At 29.8% G+C, this 18,467-nt stretch overlaps 2 protein-coding genes across 2 annotated transcripts; both read right to left on the reverse strand.

The window, feature by feature from the left end:
• Nucleotides 1-3,128: 3,128 nt before the first annotated feature.
• Nucleotides 3,129-4,254, reverse strand: LOC120276343 (transcription factor MYB52-like). Its single transcript, XM_039283067.1, has 2 exons — nt 3,898-4,254; nt 3,129-3,764 (listed from the first exon to the last, which is right to left on the reverse strand). The coding sequence occupies exons 1-2, from the start codon at nt 4,055-4,057 to the stop codon at nt 3,298-3,300; spliced, it is 627 nt and encodes a 208-aa protein (XP_039139001.1). The 5' UTR covers nt 4,058-4,254; the 3' UTR covers nt 3,129-3,297.
• A 6,474-nt stretch (nt 4,255-10,728) lies between these two features.
• Nucleotides 10,729-18,141, reverse strand: LOC120275861 (GDP-mannose transporter GONST1). Its single transcript, XM_039282579.1, has 10 exons — nt 17,975-18,141; nt 16,920-17,102; nt 16,004-16,235; nt 15,768-15,907; nt 14,505-14,634; nt 12,948-13,046; nt 12,277-12,431; nt 11,960-12,076; nt 11,160-11,257; nt 10,729-11,061 (listed from the first exon to the last, which is right to left on the reverse strand). Exons 1-10 carry the CDS (start codon nt 17,983-17,985, stop codon nt 11,003-11,005), a joined length of 1,224 nt encoding a protein of 407 aa, XP_039138513.1. The 5' UTR covers nt 17,986-18,141; the 3' UTR covers nt 10,729-11,002.
• Nucleotides 18,142-18,467: the final 326 nt, after the last annotated feature.

An 18,467-nucleotide genomic window follows, 5' to 3' on the forward strand; every position in this document is an offset into this window, starting at 1 on the left:
TAGGTAACTTCGTAAACAGAACAAAGGGATAATTAAAAGTTATATATATATATATATATATATATATTATAAAAAGTATTATGTTGAAGAGTGGAGAGAAGAAATGTAGTTGTGCCTGCGGAACAGCATATGAGAGAGAAATTAGAATATGGGGGGTGCTGAAGATGGCGGGGAAAGCGTGATCCGTTATGTTCGGTGTGCGCTCCTCCGCAGGGGCATTCAAAGTTCCCGCACACCCTCACTCACGGGCTCAAACTACTACTTTATTATTATTATTATTATTATTATTTATTTAGCTTTGATAGTAATATTTAAGAGAATAATTACTTACATGTTGATCCAAATGGAATTTAGATTCTTTGACAAGTAGGCTTTAATTGGAACTTGATCTAATGAAAACCCACTAAAGGCACTAGTATGTATATAGTAAATGTATTTAAGGGACGTTCACAGTAATATTCCCAAAAATTTATAAAGGTAGAGATAGACACAAATAGGTTGATAAACAGTGCTTGTAATAGTGAAAATACTATCTTTTTGCCAAACGGTTGGTATGTTGTTAATTCGGTTGGGTTTTAGTTTAATTTCATCATGCATTGTAGATCTAGTAGAAATGAGATTGGATGGTTCAGATTAAATCAATACAGTGATCATGATACTATTCCTCAAATAGATTAGAAAACTCAACCTCGTATATATATATATATATTTTATGAAAGCCACAAACGTTGTTAGTTAAGGAATAAGCAGGCATAAGATTGTACTAATTAGGCTATGCCTGATTCCCGAATCCTAATATTTTGTAAAAAAAATAGATAGATAGATAGATAATAATAATAATAATAATAATAATAATAATAATAATAAAGAGGACAATTTATTTACAAAGGAAAGTAACCCTTTTTTTGTAATGTGCAAGTGTTGCAATTATATATATATATATATATATATATATATATATATATATATATATAATAACATATTACCTAACGAGTAATCCAACTTATTGGTTCTTAAATGAGAGTTCATTTTCATTATTAAATGAGTGAAGCTTAGGCTAGTTCACATTTATAGTTATGAGAAGTTTTCTAATAAAATAAAACTATTTAATAAAAAGGTTAATTTCAAAATATATCCATTAGAAAATCATAAATATTATTTCAATAAAAAAAAGTGGCAAAACTAATCTCTTGTTGGAATAAAATTTATAATTAAATCAATTGTCCATGAATTGTTATCCAAATATGATTGATGAAAACAATTATTGATAAATATTATGAAAGAAATAACCAACTTCAATAAAAAAAATTAAATAAAATAAAAACAATCATATTTATACGAAAAACTCAAAATTAAAAAAAAACTTTAGGCAGAGGAGAAGAAGATAATTCTATTTACATTGAAAATTAATTAGTAGAATAATTTTTCATATATTGAGAAATATGGATAAATTAATTTTTGAGATAGAAAAGGATAAAATAACAATTATTTAATTATAAGAGTAGTGTGGCTAGTTTGCCAAAATCATTTACCTTAATGAAACTATCAAATATGTGTAAATAAGTGCTAAATTGATTCCAAGTCGGATTAACATAAATTGATTCAGTTTGAGTCATGATTTGACTATATTACTTCTTAGTAAGATTGGATCACCTACATATTTTTAAATAAATTTATATGGGCCGAACTCTTCCCTTACCACACAGATCTTTTTAATTTATTTTTTTTTACATAATTCAAAAAATTACATAACACCAATAGTGAGTAAATTAAAGGTTTATAAATTGATTTAACAACCTAATGTTATCCACTGATTTGAGCGCTTTGTCTTCCCCAACATGTAATAGCAAGTGCTCCTTCCAATTTGTTTATATAAATTATTTATTTTAATAGTGAAAATGCATATATTTATGATTATATATCTTATTTAAAAACACTACAATAAATAGTTGTCTATCAGTACAAATGGACAAAGTGATAAATTTAAAATACTGAAAATTGGACAATTTTGAAGTTAACCTAATGTGATATTTTTTTATAGTTCATTAATTTCATATTTATATATCTTTCCTTGTCATGGAGGTGCTATATATAAGTCATAATGTTGTTGTCCCCGGTTCTATTTATGTATATACTTTGACTAGAAAAACATTGATGACATGACTTTGATATCAAAATAGTAAAAGGAAATGTCTGATTATTAAAAAATAATTGATCATATATGTTTTAATCTGCAATTATTTAAACAAATCTATAAATTTTTAATACAATAAAAATGAATCAAGAGTAGTTAATTATTATCACCATGAAATCAACATCTAGTTCAATCATATGACGAAATGATTCATCCGGAAAACTTGAATGGATGATAATATTTTAATAAGATTGTTAAGATTATATTAAGTTATTTTATCATTTTGACATGTCAAAATACATTGCATAAAGCTCGCTTAGATGAAACAACACGGAATTAGGTAATAAATAGTCAAGTTTGACGTTGTAATTCAAGACTTAATAATATATATATATATATATACATGTGTTCATTAAGATGATTAATTATGAAAATGACTTAATGCAATTGGATTAGAAGTTTCTCTTTAATAACAATTAGTCTTAAGCACACTAAAGGAGAATTTTCTCCCCAAACTTAGATTAATTAATTCAGTTGACGTACTCTTAAAACATAATTAAAGTTGAAATGATATAACAACCATAATTTATTATGTATTATCAAACATATATTCATTGAGAATTTTTGCTTTACTTCCATTAATTAAATAAGGTTGTCAAATTGCACTAGAAGAGATTGATGTCACAGTTTATAGACGTCGGCCAAGACAAGACTAGTCATATGAACAATCAAAATTGAGATTTTATTCAGTTTTTATTAACATATAAATTATATAAATAATTGCAAACACTTGGTTATATAGAATTACCAAATAAATAAATAAATAAATAAATAATATTATAACTCAAAGTTAATTTGCTTATCATTAAACTTAACTCATTAGAATATATATAAATGAAATCACTAATGGGTAGAAGGAACTTGTGAGAGTGAGTGTAAACCTAACACACTTAACAAAAACACTAGTTTAAACATTGATAAAGAACATAGAACATAAGCACTAGAACAACAACAATTGCATCATATTAGATTAAAACAAGTACCAAATAACAATTATATGTGGAACTTTAAATATAAATAACTACTAACTCAATGTCAATCAAGAGGTGATGCCAACTCCCAAGAAGTCTATGAAAGCAATATCCTTCTTCCTTTGCATTGGCTCATGATCTCCTTTTTCCATGTACCTTATCATGATCACCAACTCTAAATAACTGATACTTGTTCATTACATCACTCATAGAGAATCCAAACATAGAAGACAATGAACTAGGATTCGATGAAGTATTCGATCTTGAAAAGGACCAAAAAGGAAGTGAAGCAGCAGATATCGATAAAGTTTCATCGACAGTATTATCATTAGTACTAAGGCGATGATGATGATGATGATGATGATGATCTGTCTTGCTAATGATCTTCGACCTCTGTCTCCGTCGTCTTGCCATGATCACATGCCAATGATTCTTCACTGCATTGTCAGTCCTACCGGGGAAAAGACGAGCTATGTGAGCCCATTTGTTGCCGTTAATTCGATGAGCAGAAAGAAGCCTCTCTTCTTCTTCTTCTGTAAATGGTCTTCTATTGATTCTTGGATCAAGTTGGTTAAACCACCTCAATCTACAACTCTTTCCTGTGTACATAATTGTCATCTCAATTAGGACACTTCACTTTCTTAGATCTCAAGGTTGATACATAATTAAATTACAAGTATGACGCTTGATGTTATACCTAAAAAAAGAATGATATATCAATATTAAGCATACCTGATCTTCCTTGAAGTTTTTCTGCAATTGAGTTCCAGTTGTGAGGGCCATACTTTCCAACAAGTTGCCGGAGTTTGGCGTCTTCTCCGGGCCTCCAATGACCTCTCGAACAAGATGTAGTCTTTGTCTCATCCGATGAGGCTCGATAGGATGATTCCATGAGGATAAGAGCAAGGTTAATTAGGGGAGGAGGAAGAGATGATGAGCTTGATCAAGGTGAAGGAGGAGAGTAGTAATGAATTAAATATAAGTGGAGAAGGGAGAGAAGAATTAAGAGTAGGGTTAGGATTAGGGTTTGGATGGTAAGTCTCTTTTATTGGTTTTGCAAGACAAAGACAAGATTGTATGTACATGTTCTTGTTGTTTGGAACACTATATCTCACATGGACTTCTTCTTGTTTGGTCATTGGCTTATAACCTTTACCCTATCCTATCCCACCTATTCTCTTCACTTCCTTGACAACATACTCTTTCATTTCTCTTTCTATATATATATGAGAAAAGGTTATCAAACAAATTAACATCATATATATATATATATATATATGTATATATATATATTTGTATTGCTGTTGAATGAATGTGAAGAATGTATTGCTTATCAAACAAATTAACATCACATATGTATGTTTACCTAAAAGTACTCTAGTTATATATATGTTAGAGGTGGCAATTAATATTTTCCATACTTTCCTCATTCAAATTCATAATAGGTAACAAGAATTTTGGCTATTTTTCTCATCTAACTCAGTATGAGTGAAGTTATTTTTAGTTCTTGTATTTTGTATCAATATTATTTTATTTTCATCTCTAAATAATTTTGAATTTATTCATTTTAGTTATTTTTATTTTTTTTTAAATTTAACTTATTTTTACTTTACATATGATTTGTAATTAATGTAGTGATAAGTATAGAATGTTCCCAAAAAAAAACAAAAACAAAAACACATTATCTTATATATTATTTTAAATATTTTAAAAATTAATATAAATAGGAAAAATGGATAAATTATTCATATATCTTGAAATTAAATGAATGGAAATAAACTACAAAAGCAAATTAGCTTATCGTATTACTATTATAGCTATTAGGGAGTCTACCAATTACTTATGCATTCATTTAAATAGAAAATTAATTAATAAGCAATTCATATGGGTTAATTAAAAAACCCCTAGTTTAGTTCATTAATAAAACCCAATATATAACCCTAAAAGAAGAATAGATGGAGAGCAATATGCCCAAAGAATGCAACATTAAGATGATCTTGCTCTATAAATAAAAAGCATACTACACACACACACACATATATTGATATATATATATATATATATAACCTGAAACTTTAGTGCTAATTGTGGATGAAACTTTAGCTTACCACTTGATAATTACTTTTAATAAAAAGAAGTGCTAACTTGATGAATATGTCAAAGTTTATGTCATATTGGTCCTTCAAACTTTGCTTCCACTTCTTGCAAATCCATTTTAATCAACAAATTAAATAGATTATAATTGAGAATAGGTGATTAATCAGCATTCCATTAAACTCCCCTTTAAAGTATGATTAAAGGCAGTGATTGGTGAAGAGTTTTGGATTGACAAGAAAACCATAATAACTAAAAATAATACCAATAAACAATGAACCTAAAGAATGCATTGAAAGTTGCCAAAGTTAGCTAATAAAATGTTGGAAATTAGAAAGGCCATTGTATAACTTTTCTTCAAAGAAGGTTTAAGATAGAGTTTATAAACATGAAAACATTGAAAAGTGACCTCAACCAATGAATAATGGATGAAGGACTAACAAGAAATTAACTAAACTCTCTAGTTCATCCAAGTACATTGTTTATTATTTTTATTATTAGTTTTCCACTTCAAAGATGGTAATTAATTAATGTGCAACTACTTGGTTATGTTGCAAATAAATGACCAATGACTTTAATAGCTCTTTTTCACCTACCCATGTTATTCTAATTTTAGAGTAGTAGATACATGAATCTATGATATATATATATGTATGTACGTATATATAAGTAATGAAAGAGGATTACTATATATATATATATATGTTATAAAATAAAGCAACAAGCACATATATTTTAGAGATATTCAAAATATCGATCTAATGTGTTGTCTAATTAATTGCTCGTCTATTCTACCCTCAATAATTTATCTCTCTCTCTCTCTCTCTCTTTAATTTTTATAGTGTCCACATTTTTTTCTGGCTAGCACTTATCACCAGTGAAAAACAGTGAAATTAATTATTTATCACTTTCTAACTTTCAAATAGATAAAATTAATTTTATTTTATTTGTCAGTCTTCTGAAACAATTTTTGATGCATGGTTTAATCAGGACTTTGAACAAATTTTTCCTTTTCTAATTTTACATCTCTTTTGTGATATATATATATAAATATTATTTTAATAAATAAATCAAGAATTTTTTAAAAATAGAAAATATGCAATTGATCATAATGAAGAAATGATACCTTTTATTTATTAAAAATGAACTGTATTCTTTTTTTAATCTAATATGCTACATATTTTTAAAAATATTCATACAAACAAAGCAGTAAATATAATTATACATATTAATTCAAATTAAAACATCAAAAAGTTGTTCCATTGACACATAAAAACCACATTTGATGCATTATTATTTAACCATAGTCATTATTTGAATTGCCCAACATACATATATGTGTATATATACATACACACACACACACATATATATATATATATGTTAGGCACACGAATTTTCATGCATGCACAATTACATTTACAGGGAGTAGAAATATTTCTTCTTCTTTCTCTTTGCTCTTCTAATGCTTTTGCATATTTAGGTGTCCTAAATATATATGCATATATATATAGACATTAGTTAGGTGGCAATATTTAACTGGTCATTTATTCAATAACTAGGAGTGTGGGCATGAATTAATCTCCTTGTTTAGTTAAGATGTCCTTTTTTTCTAGGGTTTTGTCTTTATGACTTTTTTCATTCATTCACCTAAACTTCTCTTTTAACATGACAGGTATCCTAATTTAATGACCATAATTTCTCCCATGAAGAAAAACCTAACCAGTTCAATAATTAATGTTAATTTATCTTATATATGTAGATAGCTAGGTATATACACACACACAATATAATATAATTTATGTGATATATAAATATTTGAGATAACAACTTAAATATGATATGTAACAATTCTAATATCATATCAAACATTAAAACTTTTATCTGTTGGTTCACATATTATTAATAATTTTTACAAAATAAAGTTTTTTAAAATGTTTCTTTGTGACATTAAATATCATAATTATCTTTTATCAAAAAATTTCAAAATAATTATAATTTTTTTATTCATCTATTATATAACAATTTTACATTGCCAAAAGACACTTAATCTAGTAGCACCAGCCCCATCACATAAAGTGACACATGTGGGAAATTTAATGTCAGGGTTTGAAATGCGTCAAGATAGAATTGTGATACTATATATAGGGTTCTTGTGTATAGTTGAAATATAAGCTTATGGTAACTCAATACATATCACATGCCCCTTGGATAGGGTAGCTCAATGCCCATATGGTGTGTTCACCTGTTAAAACAAGAAAAGCATCACAGTAAATGATATATATAGCACATGACATGAATTTTTATTTTTACTTTTATTTTATTTAGAAATAAAATGATAGGAATCTAAGTATGTATAAACTTATAATGCATCATTTCCACATCTTTTCTTGAGAAGCTCTCTTCATGAAATTCTTAATTAAGGTTATACAAAAAAGAGAGATTCAAATATATATGGAACACCATTAATTTATGATTTCTGAAAATGATCTCCAAACCTAATTGGTTGGTTTTTACCTTGACTTTAATTAATGAAATATATATATATATATTGAAAAGGTGGATATATATATATATATATATATTTAAAGGTGGAGGTGAACAAGCTTTACTTGCAAAAGCATGCATCATCTAAGTTAAAGTAATCTTATGAGAAGAGAAATTAATGTGAAGTGTGTGTATTATATATTATGTAGTAGGCAATTATATGAAGTTAACACCAAATAACAAAACCCTTGTTTTGAGAAATCTTAATAATAAAGAATTGTTTAAGTATATATATATATATATATATAACCAAAAGGCCTTTGGTTGAGAGATTATTGATTTGGTTTGCAGGATATTCATTGCCTAGCTTTGAAATGCTTGGTTATAGTGGTGTCAAGGATCTTTAGCTGGGTGCAGGCTTAAAACCTAATCTTTTTGAGTGATGGTGCATTGACGGATCATCATTATTTTTTATGTGTATATCCTTAATTGTATATATGCTTAGCCCGAATATATATATATATATATATGAAGTTTAAAGAAATAACAAACCCTAATGATCTTCTTAGCTTTGTCAGACATGATCATGCACTAACTCTTTCAATCTAATCTTTCATTTTCTCAACCAAACTCAAATTGACACTTGCTTTTCTTGACAACATCAAGAAACCAATTCCAAGATGGCTTGCAAAATATAGCACCATTTTTTTTTTTTTTGCGCATAACCCCAACAACCAACTAGATTTAGAAATATATCATATATTACTTGTATATATATATATATATATTTGTATTTTAGGGTTCCATTTGATTGGATCATGATATATATATATATATATATATAGAAAATTGATAATATTTCTTTATAAAAGTCAGCTGACAAATTTTATTGAAATACATACTAATATTTGATTTTTTTTTAAAATCTTTCTGAAGATAATTGAAAAGAAGAGATTAAGGAATAATTTGGTTATTTTTATAATAATTAAGTTTTAGTATATTTTTTGGTCAGAGAGATATATAAGCAAATAAAATTTCTACCCGTATAATTAAGCATCAACCATTTTTGTAGGTGTATGAAAATAAAAACCCATAATTTGTTCATAAAGTTATTTTGACCAAAAGAAAAAGGCATTTACTGATATAAGAATTACTTTCATATATCTGAATTTGATTAAAAGGAAATTATTAAAAAGTATTGAAATAAAGATAAAGTGGTTGCCTTATTTACAACAATGAATATATTTCATGATTCAAATACTTTTTTAAAAATAAAAAAAAATTATAAAAGGCATTCCTAATTTGTTAAATTTAATAAAGAGTTGGTTTTTAAATTTGAAAATAAAATTTATAGTCTTTACATAATTTCAAACCCATAAATAATTTAGAGTTGGAATTAAATATTTCAAAATATATATCATATAAATAATTTTATATCTTATAATAGAATATATTGAATGATTTTAAGGTTTCTTTTTGTTAAAATAAAAATTATTATTATAACATTGGTGCCATAATTATGTCATGAACCTTGCCGGTCAATTTTATTCATTTTATTTGTCTCGTTAATGATATATTTTGAATGTTGATCTTTCGTTATTTAGAGAAAATGTGACTAAATTACTTATAAAATTCCAAATTTGAACCTAACCGAATTCATAGTTTATTATTTTTTATTAAAAGCATACCTCATAATGAGGCAAGAGTTTCAAAGGTTGCCATATTGCAAATTAGAAATAGTTTGTTGTTGCCAACACTCGGTTAGTGCAAGGTTTAGGTATTTAAGGCAGTATATGGGCACATGTAAGGTCGAAACCCTGTGTGTATGACTATAGAAGTACTATTTATAAATTGTTCACATTGTCTTTAATATTATTGAGCATTATTCACTGGGTGTTCTAATACGATTTTTTGTAGCGATGAGTCGTATTCTCTATCTCTCTAACATTGTATAATAAAGGGATTTATTATTGTGGAGTTATGATCCCTAATATATCATCTTGAGCGTATATGACATGTTTTTATTATCTCGTGTGTTAGCTTGCCCCATAAAGCTACATGCATGGTAAATTTTTAAGAGGTTATTAAATCATTTGTAACTAATACAATTCTAAGCATGACATGATTTATTATTTTTTAAATAAATAAATAAATAAATTGTTGTTGTTTTTGTTGATAATTTTTAGTTTTTTTATTTCCTAATGTAATTTTAAAAAAATTTCTCTTAAAAATTCATCTTAAAAAAAAATCAAGCAATATAACTTTTAAGCTATTCAAGAAAAGAAAAATTCTTCTGATTTACTTTTTTAATAGAAAACAATACTCCAAAAACCAAAAGCTTAAAATAATTGTCCATAATTTTTCCCAAAAACAGAATTTGTGTCATTTTGTGACAGTCTAACTTCTGATGCACTTAATTTAATTTTTCTAAAGTTACTCAGTCCACTCAGATTGGTCCATATTTGTACTATATACATATATATATATATATATATAATAATAGTATATATATATATATATATATATATATATATACATATATTTGTCACCATTGAAGATAATGACTAGTTACCTGATCTTTGTTTTTGTGTAGAAAACATAATACCTATATAAAGATTCCAAAGAAACATAAACACACACCCACCAAATTGTTTATGTAAGATTGAATTATTTAAATAAAAAATTTAATAATTAATTTTTAATAAATATTAATAGTATGCTTCAAAGCTTCAACTTTTTTAAAGCTGAAAACAATAATTATAAATGAAAAGCTTGATTTGTATAGAAGTTATCAGTAAGAAGCTAAAGCACATTTTTTATTCCAAAATTACATTCTGAACTAAAATATATATATATATATATATATATATAAAGTTTAATAAGTAAAACCATATGTAATATAATCAGACTCACATATGTTTATCAAGGGCCAACAAGCAATTTCCAGTTTTTCAAGGGCCAACAAGTAAAAACCCATGAGAATGAAGGAAAAAAATCACATTGCTCCAATTCCAGCATTGTTAATACAACATTCTTTTAAATAGAGTGTGATTCTATCAGACAATGACAAGAGACTCAAATTAGTTCCAAAATGGAATTCAAAAGTAACTCACAGTAAAGATGAACAGTATCTTGTCAATCTTGGCACCAAAAAAAAAAAAGTTGTTCTTTTGTAGATGAATCCTCTGCTTTTCAATCAATTTGTTTCATCTAAACTGTGAATCAATTCAGTGACAATTTTGAGCCTCATTGCTACTTAAGATTGAGATCTTTCCCGGAGCTTCGCTTTGGCGAAGAAGACACCGGCCAGAAGACCTGTCAAAATGCAGAATTTTCACGAGAATTGCGAATAGTTTGTGATGTTGTCGATAGTAACAATGTTGGTTTAGTTAATGGAAAGATGAAGAACATACCGAAAAGTATGCTGAAGAAGTTTTCCGGACTTGTAGGAACTTTGAACAAGAGAATTCCAGCAATTGAGAGAGGTATCTTGTTTAATGAACCCACCAAGCTGAAAGCAAAACAATAACTGACCTAAACCTTCTATAGGACCCTGAATATATATATATATATATATATTTTAAGCAGTGTCCATGTTAATTGAACCCTACACATGAAGGGTTTTGTATCTTAATGTTTCATGCAAGTCTTCATAGAACGAAGAAATGATACCCCTGCTTTATTAGGATTCAACATGCAAATGTTTTAAAAGATACTTCAGAGTCTTCTATAACATTTCGATGCGCCTTTGTGAGTTTTGAAGCAAGTTTTCTGGGAAAAACTATGGAGAGTTTGAGAAAACCTTGCGGAAGCTTGTGAAGGAGTCTCACTGTCAGAAGCTGTCCTAACAAAACCTCAATGAAAGAACTAGGTCAACAAAGTTTCACCAAAAACCACATAGCACATCCTTGGTCGAGTTCTCTTTTTTCCATATCAATCTCTAATCTGTGAATTTTTTTTCTTGTACAGTAAACATAGTAAAAGGACAACTTCCAAGTGCCGCATGCACAGAACTGAAAGCAAATGCACACGGATGCTATCCAAATATACTCAACTACATTGATTGGACCAGTAACTAAAGTTTAAGCGCATAAAACTTGTTGTCATGTATTCGTCGATGTTGGTGAACATTAAGGCATCTAAGCTTAATGTTGATGCACATAAGCGACTGGATATGAAGAAACTAATGGCAAGCGAAAGCATTTTGGCATACCTATATGTTGTTGCACCTGTCTGATGAAGGAACCACATTGACGTGAAACTAATTGCTAGGCCGAGAACACCACTCAAAGTCATCACCAGCCAGAACATAGGCATTTTCAAAAGTGGCCTGCCAATTTACTTCACAAATATAAGCCCAATAAGACGATAAACAGGAATCAATTATGCAGAAAATTAAATTAAGATTTGAATTATCAAATCATGTTTTATTTGGCAGCATCAATCTTATATAGAGATACATGAAAAATTTCCTGCATATATCTTCAGAATTGTTGTATAAAACAGGAATTTTATGTTTTATTTACTCACGTTCTGGTGAGGTAATCCACTTCATTGAATAAAATAACAAGCAGAACCCCCAAAGGCAATGAGAGACTGTTGTTGAGTAAGACCATGGAAAACTCGTTCAAATTGCCGGATTTTGTAACTTGCTTAGCTGTATCCATGACCCGTCTTAATGTTAACTGTCAAAGACAAAAGTGTTAGCGTCAGCATTTTCCAAAGTTTGACATTGTGTAGACAAATATACAGTTCAGTATCATGCTTGGATCCATTTATCAACCAAATTAATCTTCAATGGAGAAGTATTGTAGATAAGTTCTAATATATTCATTCCCACCAAATACTAAACATAAAAGTTCAAAACTCAAATGATGAAAAGAAATAGTAAATGCCAGGTTAAATCTAGCTAGGTTTATGTCTTCAAACAATTGTACATATGATGAATGAAAGGCAAATTCTAGTTTATTTCTCAAATGCTAAAATCATAACCTCAGCCTCAATCCCAGCTTGCTTAGAGGCATCATCTCTGATTTTGCTGTCACTCTGAGTGTTTTAAGCTTAATATGACAATCTTATGTAACTTTTGGCACCATTCGAAGTGAAGAAATGAGTGGTTGATTTTCACCCTCAATTTACAATAGCAATCTAGACCATATTTAAAAAGCTATAGAGCACTATGAAACTAGCAGATGAATTACCGAATATGATGCAGTCAGAAAGCAATTGACAATCTGCCAAGCATACCCAACCGCATGGAAGGACAGATCTGTTATTCCGCCTGAAACCGCTGAGATTATCTGCAACAGGAAAATCAAATATAGCTTAGATATCCACCTCAACCTGTCTTATTTTTTTTTCCTTTTGGTTAACCACTGCCATCAAAATTAATATTTATTTATTTCATTACTAAATAAAAAAGGGAAAACTTTTTGACACAAATCAAGGATCATTTCAAAGAAACAGAGTATAAAAACACCAACTGCGATATGGTTAAAAAAACCAAAACATAAATTAGTCATATCTAGTCCCCACCAAGACAAACCAATCTATATGCTATGATTCTCATAAATTCCTTTACTGCATTTGGTTCAAATGCAGAACCAAAAGAAAATCACAAGAGGTGAAAATAACAGCTAACTTGTGTAACATTAAGTTATTAACCACCTAAAAATAAAAATGAAACGGATAGTGTTGATTGCCTATGTTGAAGGTTTTTGGAAAAGAGAAATTTGAGAATTATCAAGAAGTTTTTTGAAAGCAGGCAGTTTAGACGATCCACCTCATCACTAGGGAATGAAACAAGTCTACATAACTATAAAATATCTAATGCTGCAACGGTCAAAAAATAGGAATCAAATATAGTTTGCTCATTGTTTGCACATCAAATTCCATTGAAATAATATTTTGAAAGGATTCAAAGAAATGAAATCTAGAATTCCTTCTTATAGAACGCAGAAGATGTGCATGTTCCAAAGCTCTAATGTGTGCTGCTGACGTAGGTAAGTCATATTCTGAACATAGTAACTATCGTTGACTTCTTAGAAAAGATATCTTGAGTCAAAAGTGTTAGGATTATACATTACTCAATCTAGGGATAGTTTCGTCTCAACGCTTGTTAGGATTTCACTCTACTTTACTTCATAAGGGTAATAATGTATTTTGGCAAACTAATCCTTTTCTAATTTAAGAAAAAACCTCAGCCGCTGTTAGTATGTAGAGGAAGATTATCTTTAAGTCACTAGACTACCAATGAATTTGGAGTTTTCTTTGCTTTAGTTGTTGGTTTGACTGGATTACATTTAACAAAGAGTGTCTTAGAATCTAAAGTACAATTTGGTGTCTGGTACCTCACAAGCATGTTAAACTGCCACTAACATTCTAAAGTTACCATAAGTTTACCAAGCAGAAGGCTCTACTCTACCAAATCATTCTACGATTCTCAAGTCCGGCTCAGTAAGTCTCCCTCAGTTGAGTTTTGCAGAATTAGTAAAAAATCTTTTAATGAGTCAAGTCAAAGCACCATCATCTTATGCCCTTGCTAATCCTCATCAGAAATACTTATGATAAAATAAATTTGACCAATATTCTCAAACAAAATATAGCTTATATTGTGAGTTTTTCTGCCAGGTTCACCAATCAACAACATAAAATGGAATAGCATTGCTGAATAAAGAAAGATATAAAACTTGATAAGGAGGTTTCATCAATTTTGAGTTAACTGGTAAATTTTTGTAACAAATATCAAAAGACAATACCATTAAAAATAAAGCAGCCCAGACTTTGTTGTCATGTTGCTTCTTGAAAAGATATACTTCTCCTATCGCAGTAATGACATTGGTAACATTTTTCAGCACAGTTACCATGGCGACGTTAATGTATTTCAAACTACAAAATAGCAAAGATATAAGTAAGCAACAGTTAGATGCAGAAGATGGAAGGTGGGAATATATATTGACCACAAGCCTATATACGAAAAGACCATGAATTTGATGCATAACAGGAAATGTCTGTATTAGAAGGCATATCAGTGTTAATTTCTTCATGTAGCAGCACACACGAAACTGCAGGAACCCCTAATCTGGTCGTAGCTGGTTATAGAGGCGAAGAAAACCATCACAAAGTTGAGCAGAAATAGAGATCAAAAGAAAGTAATATTGTTACAAATAAGATGATGAAGACGTATAAAAATGATCTGATAATTAGGGCTGCCAGAGTAAACGGATAATTTATGAGGGAAAAAAAAGTGAGTGCTTGCAGAAACTAGTACTAATGATGGAAACAAGGTGATGAAGACTTATTAAAATGATTTGATCATGTGGACCTCAGAATAAATGGATAATTTATGTTCCTTTTCCACATTAAAGAACCATAAATATATCAAAATTGACTAGAATCTCCCTAGGTGCCTCCAAACCTAAGTTGTTAAACCTCTTTGGCTGGCCAAACGTAAATTACATGCAGAATGCATGTAAGTGACCTGTTTGACACCTGAGGCTAGTAACATGAATTTATTATTGTCAAAATCCTCTGCACATAATTTATTTAGAAATGAAAACACTCTACAGGAAAAAAACATTATGGCTCAAATTCTCATTCATCATAGTGTTTCAAATGAACTCCAAAACAATCTAGACCTTCTGTAAATTGATATAAACCTTTTGCCAATGTAAGCTTATGCAAAGGAGGGGCTTGCCTAAAAAGCTGACAGAAAAACTGGCACAAAATTAGGTTATTCAGTAACCAGCCTTAGGTTCATGAAACCGGAGTTCAGATAAAAGCAGGAAGGATGCAAAAGTTCACCTCAATAACTAAAGAAAAAAAATAGAATTGTTTGCTCTATCAACAAAAAATAAACTAAAATAAAATAAAATAAAAATGTTTGTTCCATCAACGGTTTCAGCAGATTTTTGTTTCGTGTTTAGTGATTTTACCTACATGTTGGGCGAGGAAAGCAGAAACAATGTTCTGTCTTTAGGAGAAAAATAAAAGGAAATGCAAATTGATGAGAACTTCTATACCTGAACATGCTTGTGATAAGCATCCCGACAAATATAACATTCACTGGCAGCCAGACCTTAATTAATCTCCATGTAAGTGGCTCAGTGGAGATTACGCCAAACAAACTCAAAATGGAGACTATAATCACTGACACAAAATTCTGAAGCCACAGAGCAATAAACATGAACAGTTTCAATAAATTATATTAGTCTTTGAGCTAAATGGAACTACAGGTAAAATTGGGAAGTCAGTTGACCTGGTAAAGCATCAGACTAATTCCAGCATTAAAACCATAGCTTGACAGCACAAATTTGTTCACAAGTATCATGCTGCATGATGATAGGCAATAGGCAAGTCCCGATAGAATAGCTTGGTTTTGGATCTTTAGAGACTTATAATTGCGTGAATTCTTGTCTCTGTCCTTTGCTGCCTTACCATCCTCCAAATCAATGTCATCATTGCTCAGAGACTTTGAACCAGAAATTGACCTATATATGAATGTTATTAGTTTGAGAAGACCAATAAAAAATTCATTGACGCATCATAAATTGAAAGAAAAAACAGGGTCACAGGTGCATTCATAAAGAGAGGTCCAAAATGCAGTCAGAGCAAAAGGAAAAAAAATTACAAGTTAAACCAAATTTAACGTCTTCCATGGTTCTCTTATCCACCCCTTAGCTGAAAAGTTAATGTCTAAAAAAATTTCTGACATAAGCAATCATAGTGTATGTAAAAATAAGGAATCATATTGCACGTAGCCATAAAGACATTTCCAATTTCAAAACATAAACACCCACATTATTTAAAATATAAGTGCAGGTGTCCATTCGCTGTTAAGGTGGCTCATCGATATAGGCATAGCAAAAATTCATTATAGGAAACAACCTCTCTACATGCAAGAGTATGATTAGACACTTAACCTCTCCAAAAACCTGCTTCAGGGAGAACCTAGTGAATTTGTCTCCCTCTTATTTTAAGTCAAACACATGAAGGGTCAAGGCTGCATACTCTTAACCTTTCAAAAATCTTACTTTGATGAGAGCCTTGTGCACCATTTTTGTCCTTTTATTTAACTCAAAAATATCTCTCACAAATAGCGACAAAAATATAAAGAACACTCCAACCACACAAATAAATGATACATTTCAAAGTTTAGGCTCAAGCAGGCATACCTGCTAAAAATTTCTCTTCTTGCAACATTTATAGGACTTGATCCTGGACTTGCTCCTCCATTCTGCTCACGACCCAGCAAACTACTTCTTTCACCACTTAGAACGGCTTTACCTGTCTCCTCCAAAACAAGTCTCTCAAGTACAGTATCTGAAGCATCTATAGGAATGCCCAGAGGAGGCACTCTTGGACACATAAAAAAGAGCTTCAGTAAGAGAGTTCACTGACTTGGAAACACAAAATCATTAAAATGAAACTCATTTGTTAAAATATAAAATCAGAAGGTACAAAGAAGAGGGATACAGTAATTAGTTAGATAGTGGGGGAACTGTTTTAGTGTTAAGTGCAAAATAGGTTGAGAAACCCATGCTTATATATTCAAATCTATATTTTCCAAATTAACCAATGTGAGAATTTTAGTTACTCTAACATTTACAAATATAATACAACTAGCGCAATATGGGTTCACTTATATAATATTTTGATTAGCAAGCAAGAGGACATATTTAGCGAATTCTAAAAAGAAGACCACTCTGATTTCTCCACTTAATCACCAAATAGAAGAAGATAATCATCTTTCTTCATATAATTAGAACTACTAAGCAGCAGATATTAACAAAAAAATTATAGATTCCAGAACCAATAAACAATTAAGAAGCCCTTAGTCTCAAATTTCCCCTTTATCCAAATGCCCTTTAAACTGACAAACAGAAAACAAGGTAGAAAAGCAATTTAAATGATCATTCCTCTCCCAGCAACTAGTTTAATCTTTCTCAAGAAAAACACAGATTGAAACCTCAGTTTCCAATTCAATCAGAAACAAGATCAATAATACAGAGCACAAACAATCATCCTCAGAGACAAAAATCATCCAAAACAAACCTCACAGTTCTAGAACTCAACCAATCCACTTCTCTTTCAAAAAAAAGAACAACATCAAGCTCAAAACACCAGTAAACACAGAAATACAACAATCCAGCACACCAAACAACCCATTGACTTTCAAAATCAAAAGCAAAAGCACAGAATCCAGAGCAGAAGAGCAAAAAGGCGATACCTTGAACCCATGAGAGCCTAGAACTCATCCGCTGCTTGGATTCAAAGGAGGAGGAGGAGTTTTCCAAGTGGATTTGTGGGAATGGATGGGAAGAAGAGACGACAGGGGACCTTTTTATAAATAAAGATTTTTCGAGGGGTTTTCGGAAAAAAAAAGGTCCGTAATTTTTTTTAGGCAGTAGTCCTTGCCTTTCGTTCGAATCGAGCTCCGTTTTAGTGGGGGGCGGCTGCTAACATGCGCCGAGGGCGTTTTGGGAATTTTACATTTTAGTGTGTCAAACTTTGTTGTTTGACTTGTGGTGTACCTTGTTTAAGTCTGTCTATAAATTTCATTTATTTATTTTAATATAAAATATATTTAGGAATATTTCTATATATAGTTAAAAATATATCATTGGAAATTTAAATATTTATTTTCGTCAATAGTACTTGAGGTAGAATTTAATACAATTAAAAAAAACTTTTTTTAAAAAAATTATATATGCTCACTCATC

Source organism: Dioscorea cayenensis, chromosome 14 (genome assembly GCF_009730915.1).
Source record: "Dioscorea cayenensis subsp. rotundata cultivar TDr96_F1 chromosome 14, TDr96_F1_v2_PseudoChromosome.rev07_lg8_w22 25.fasta, whole genome shotgun sequence".
Lineage (NCBI taxonomy): Eukaryota > Viridiplantae > Streptophyta > Magnoliopsida > Dioscoreales > Dioscoreaceae > Dioscorea > Dioscorea cayenensis.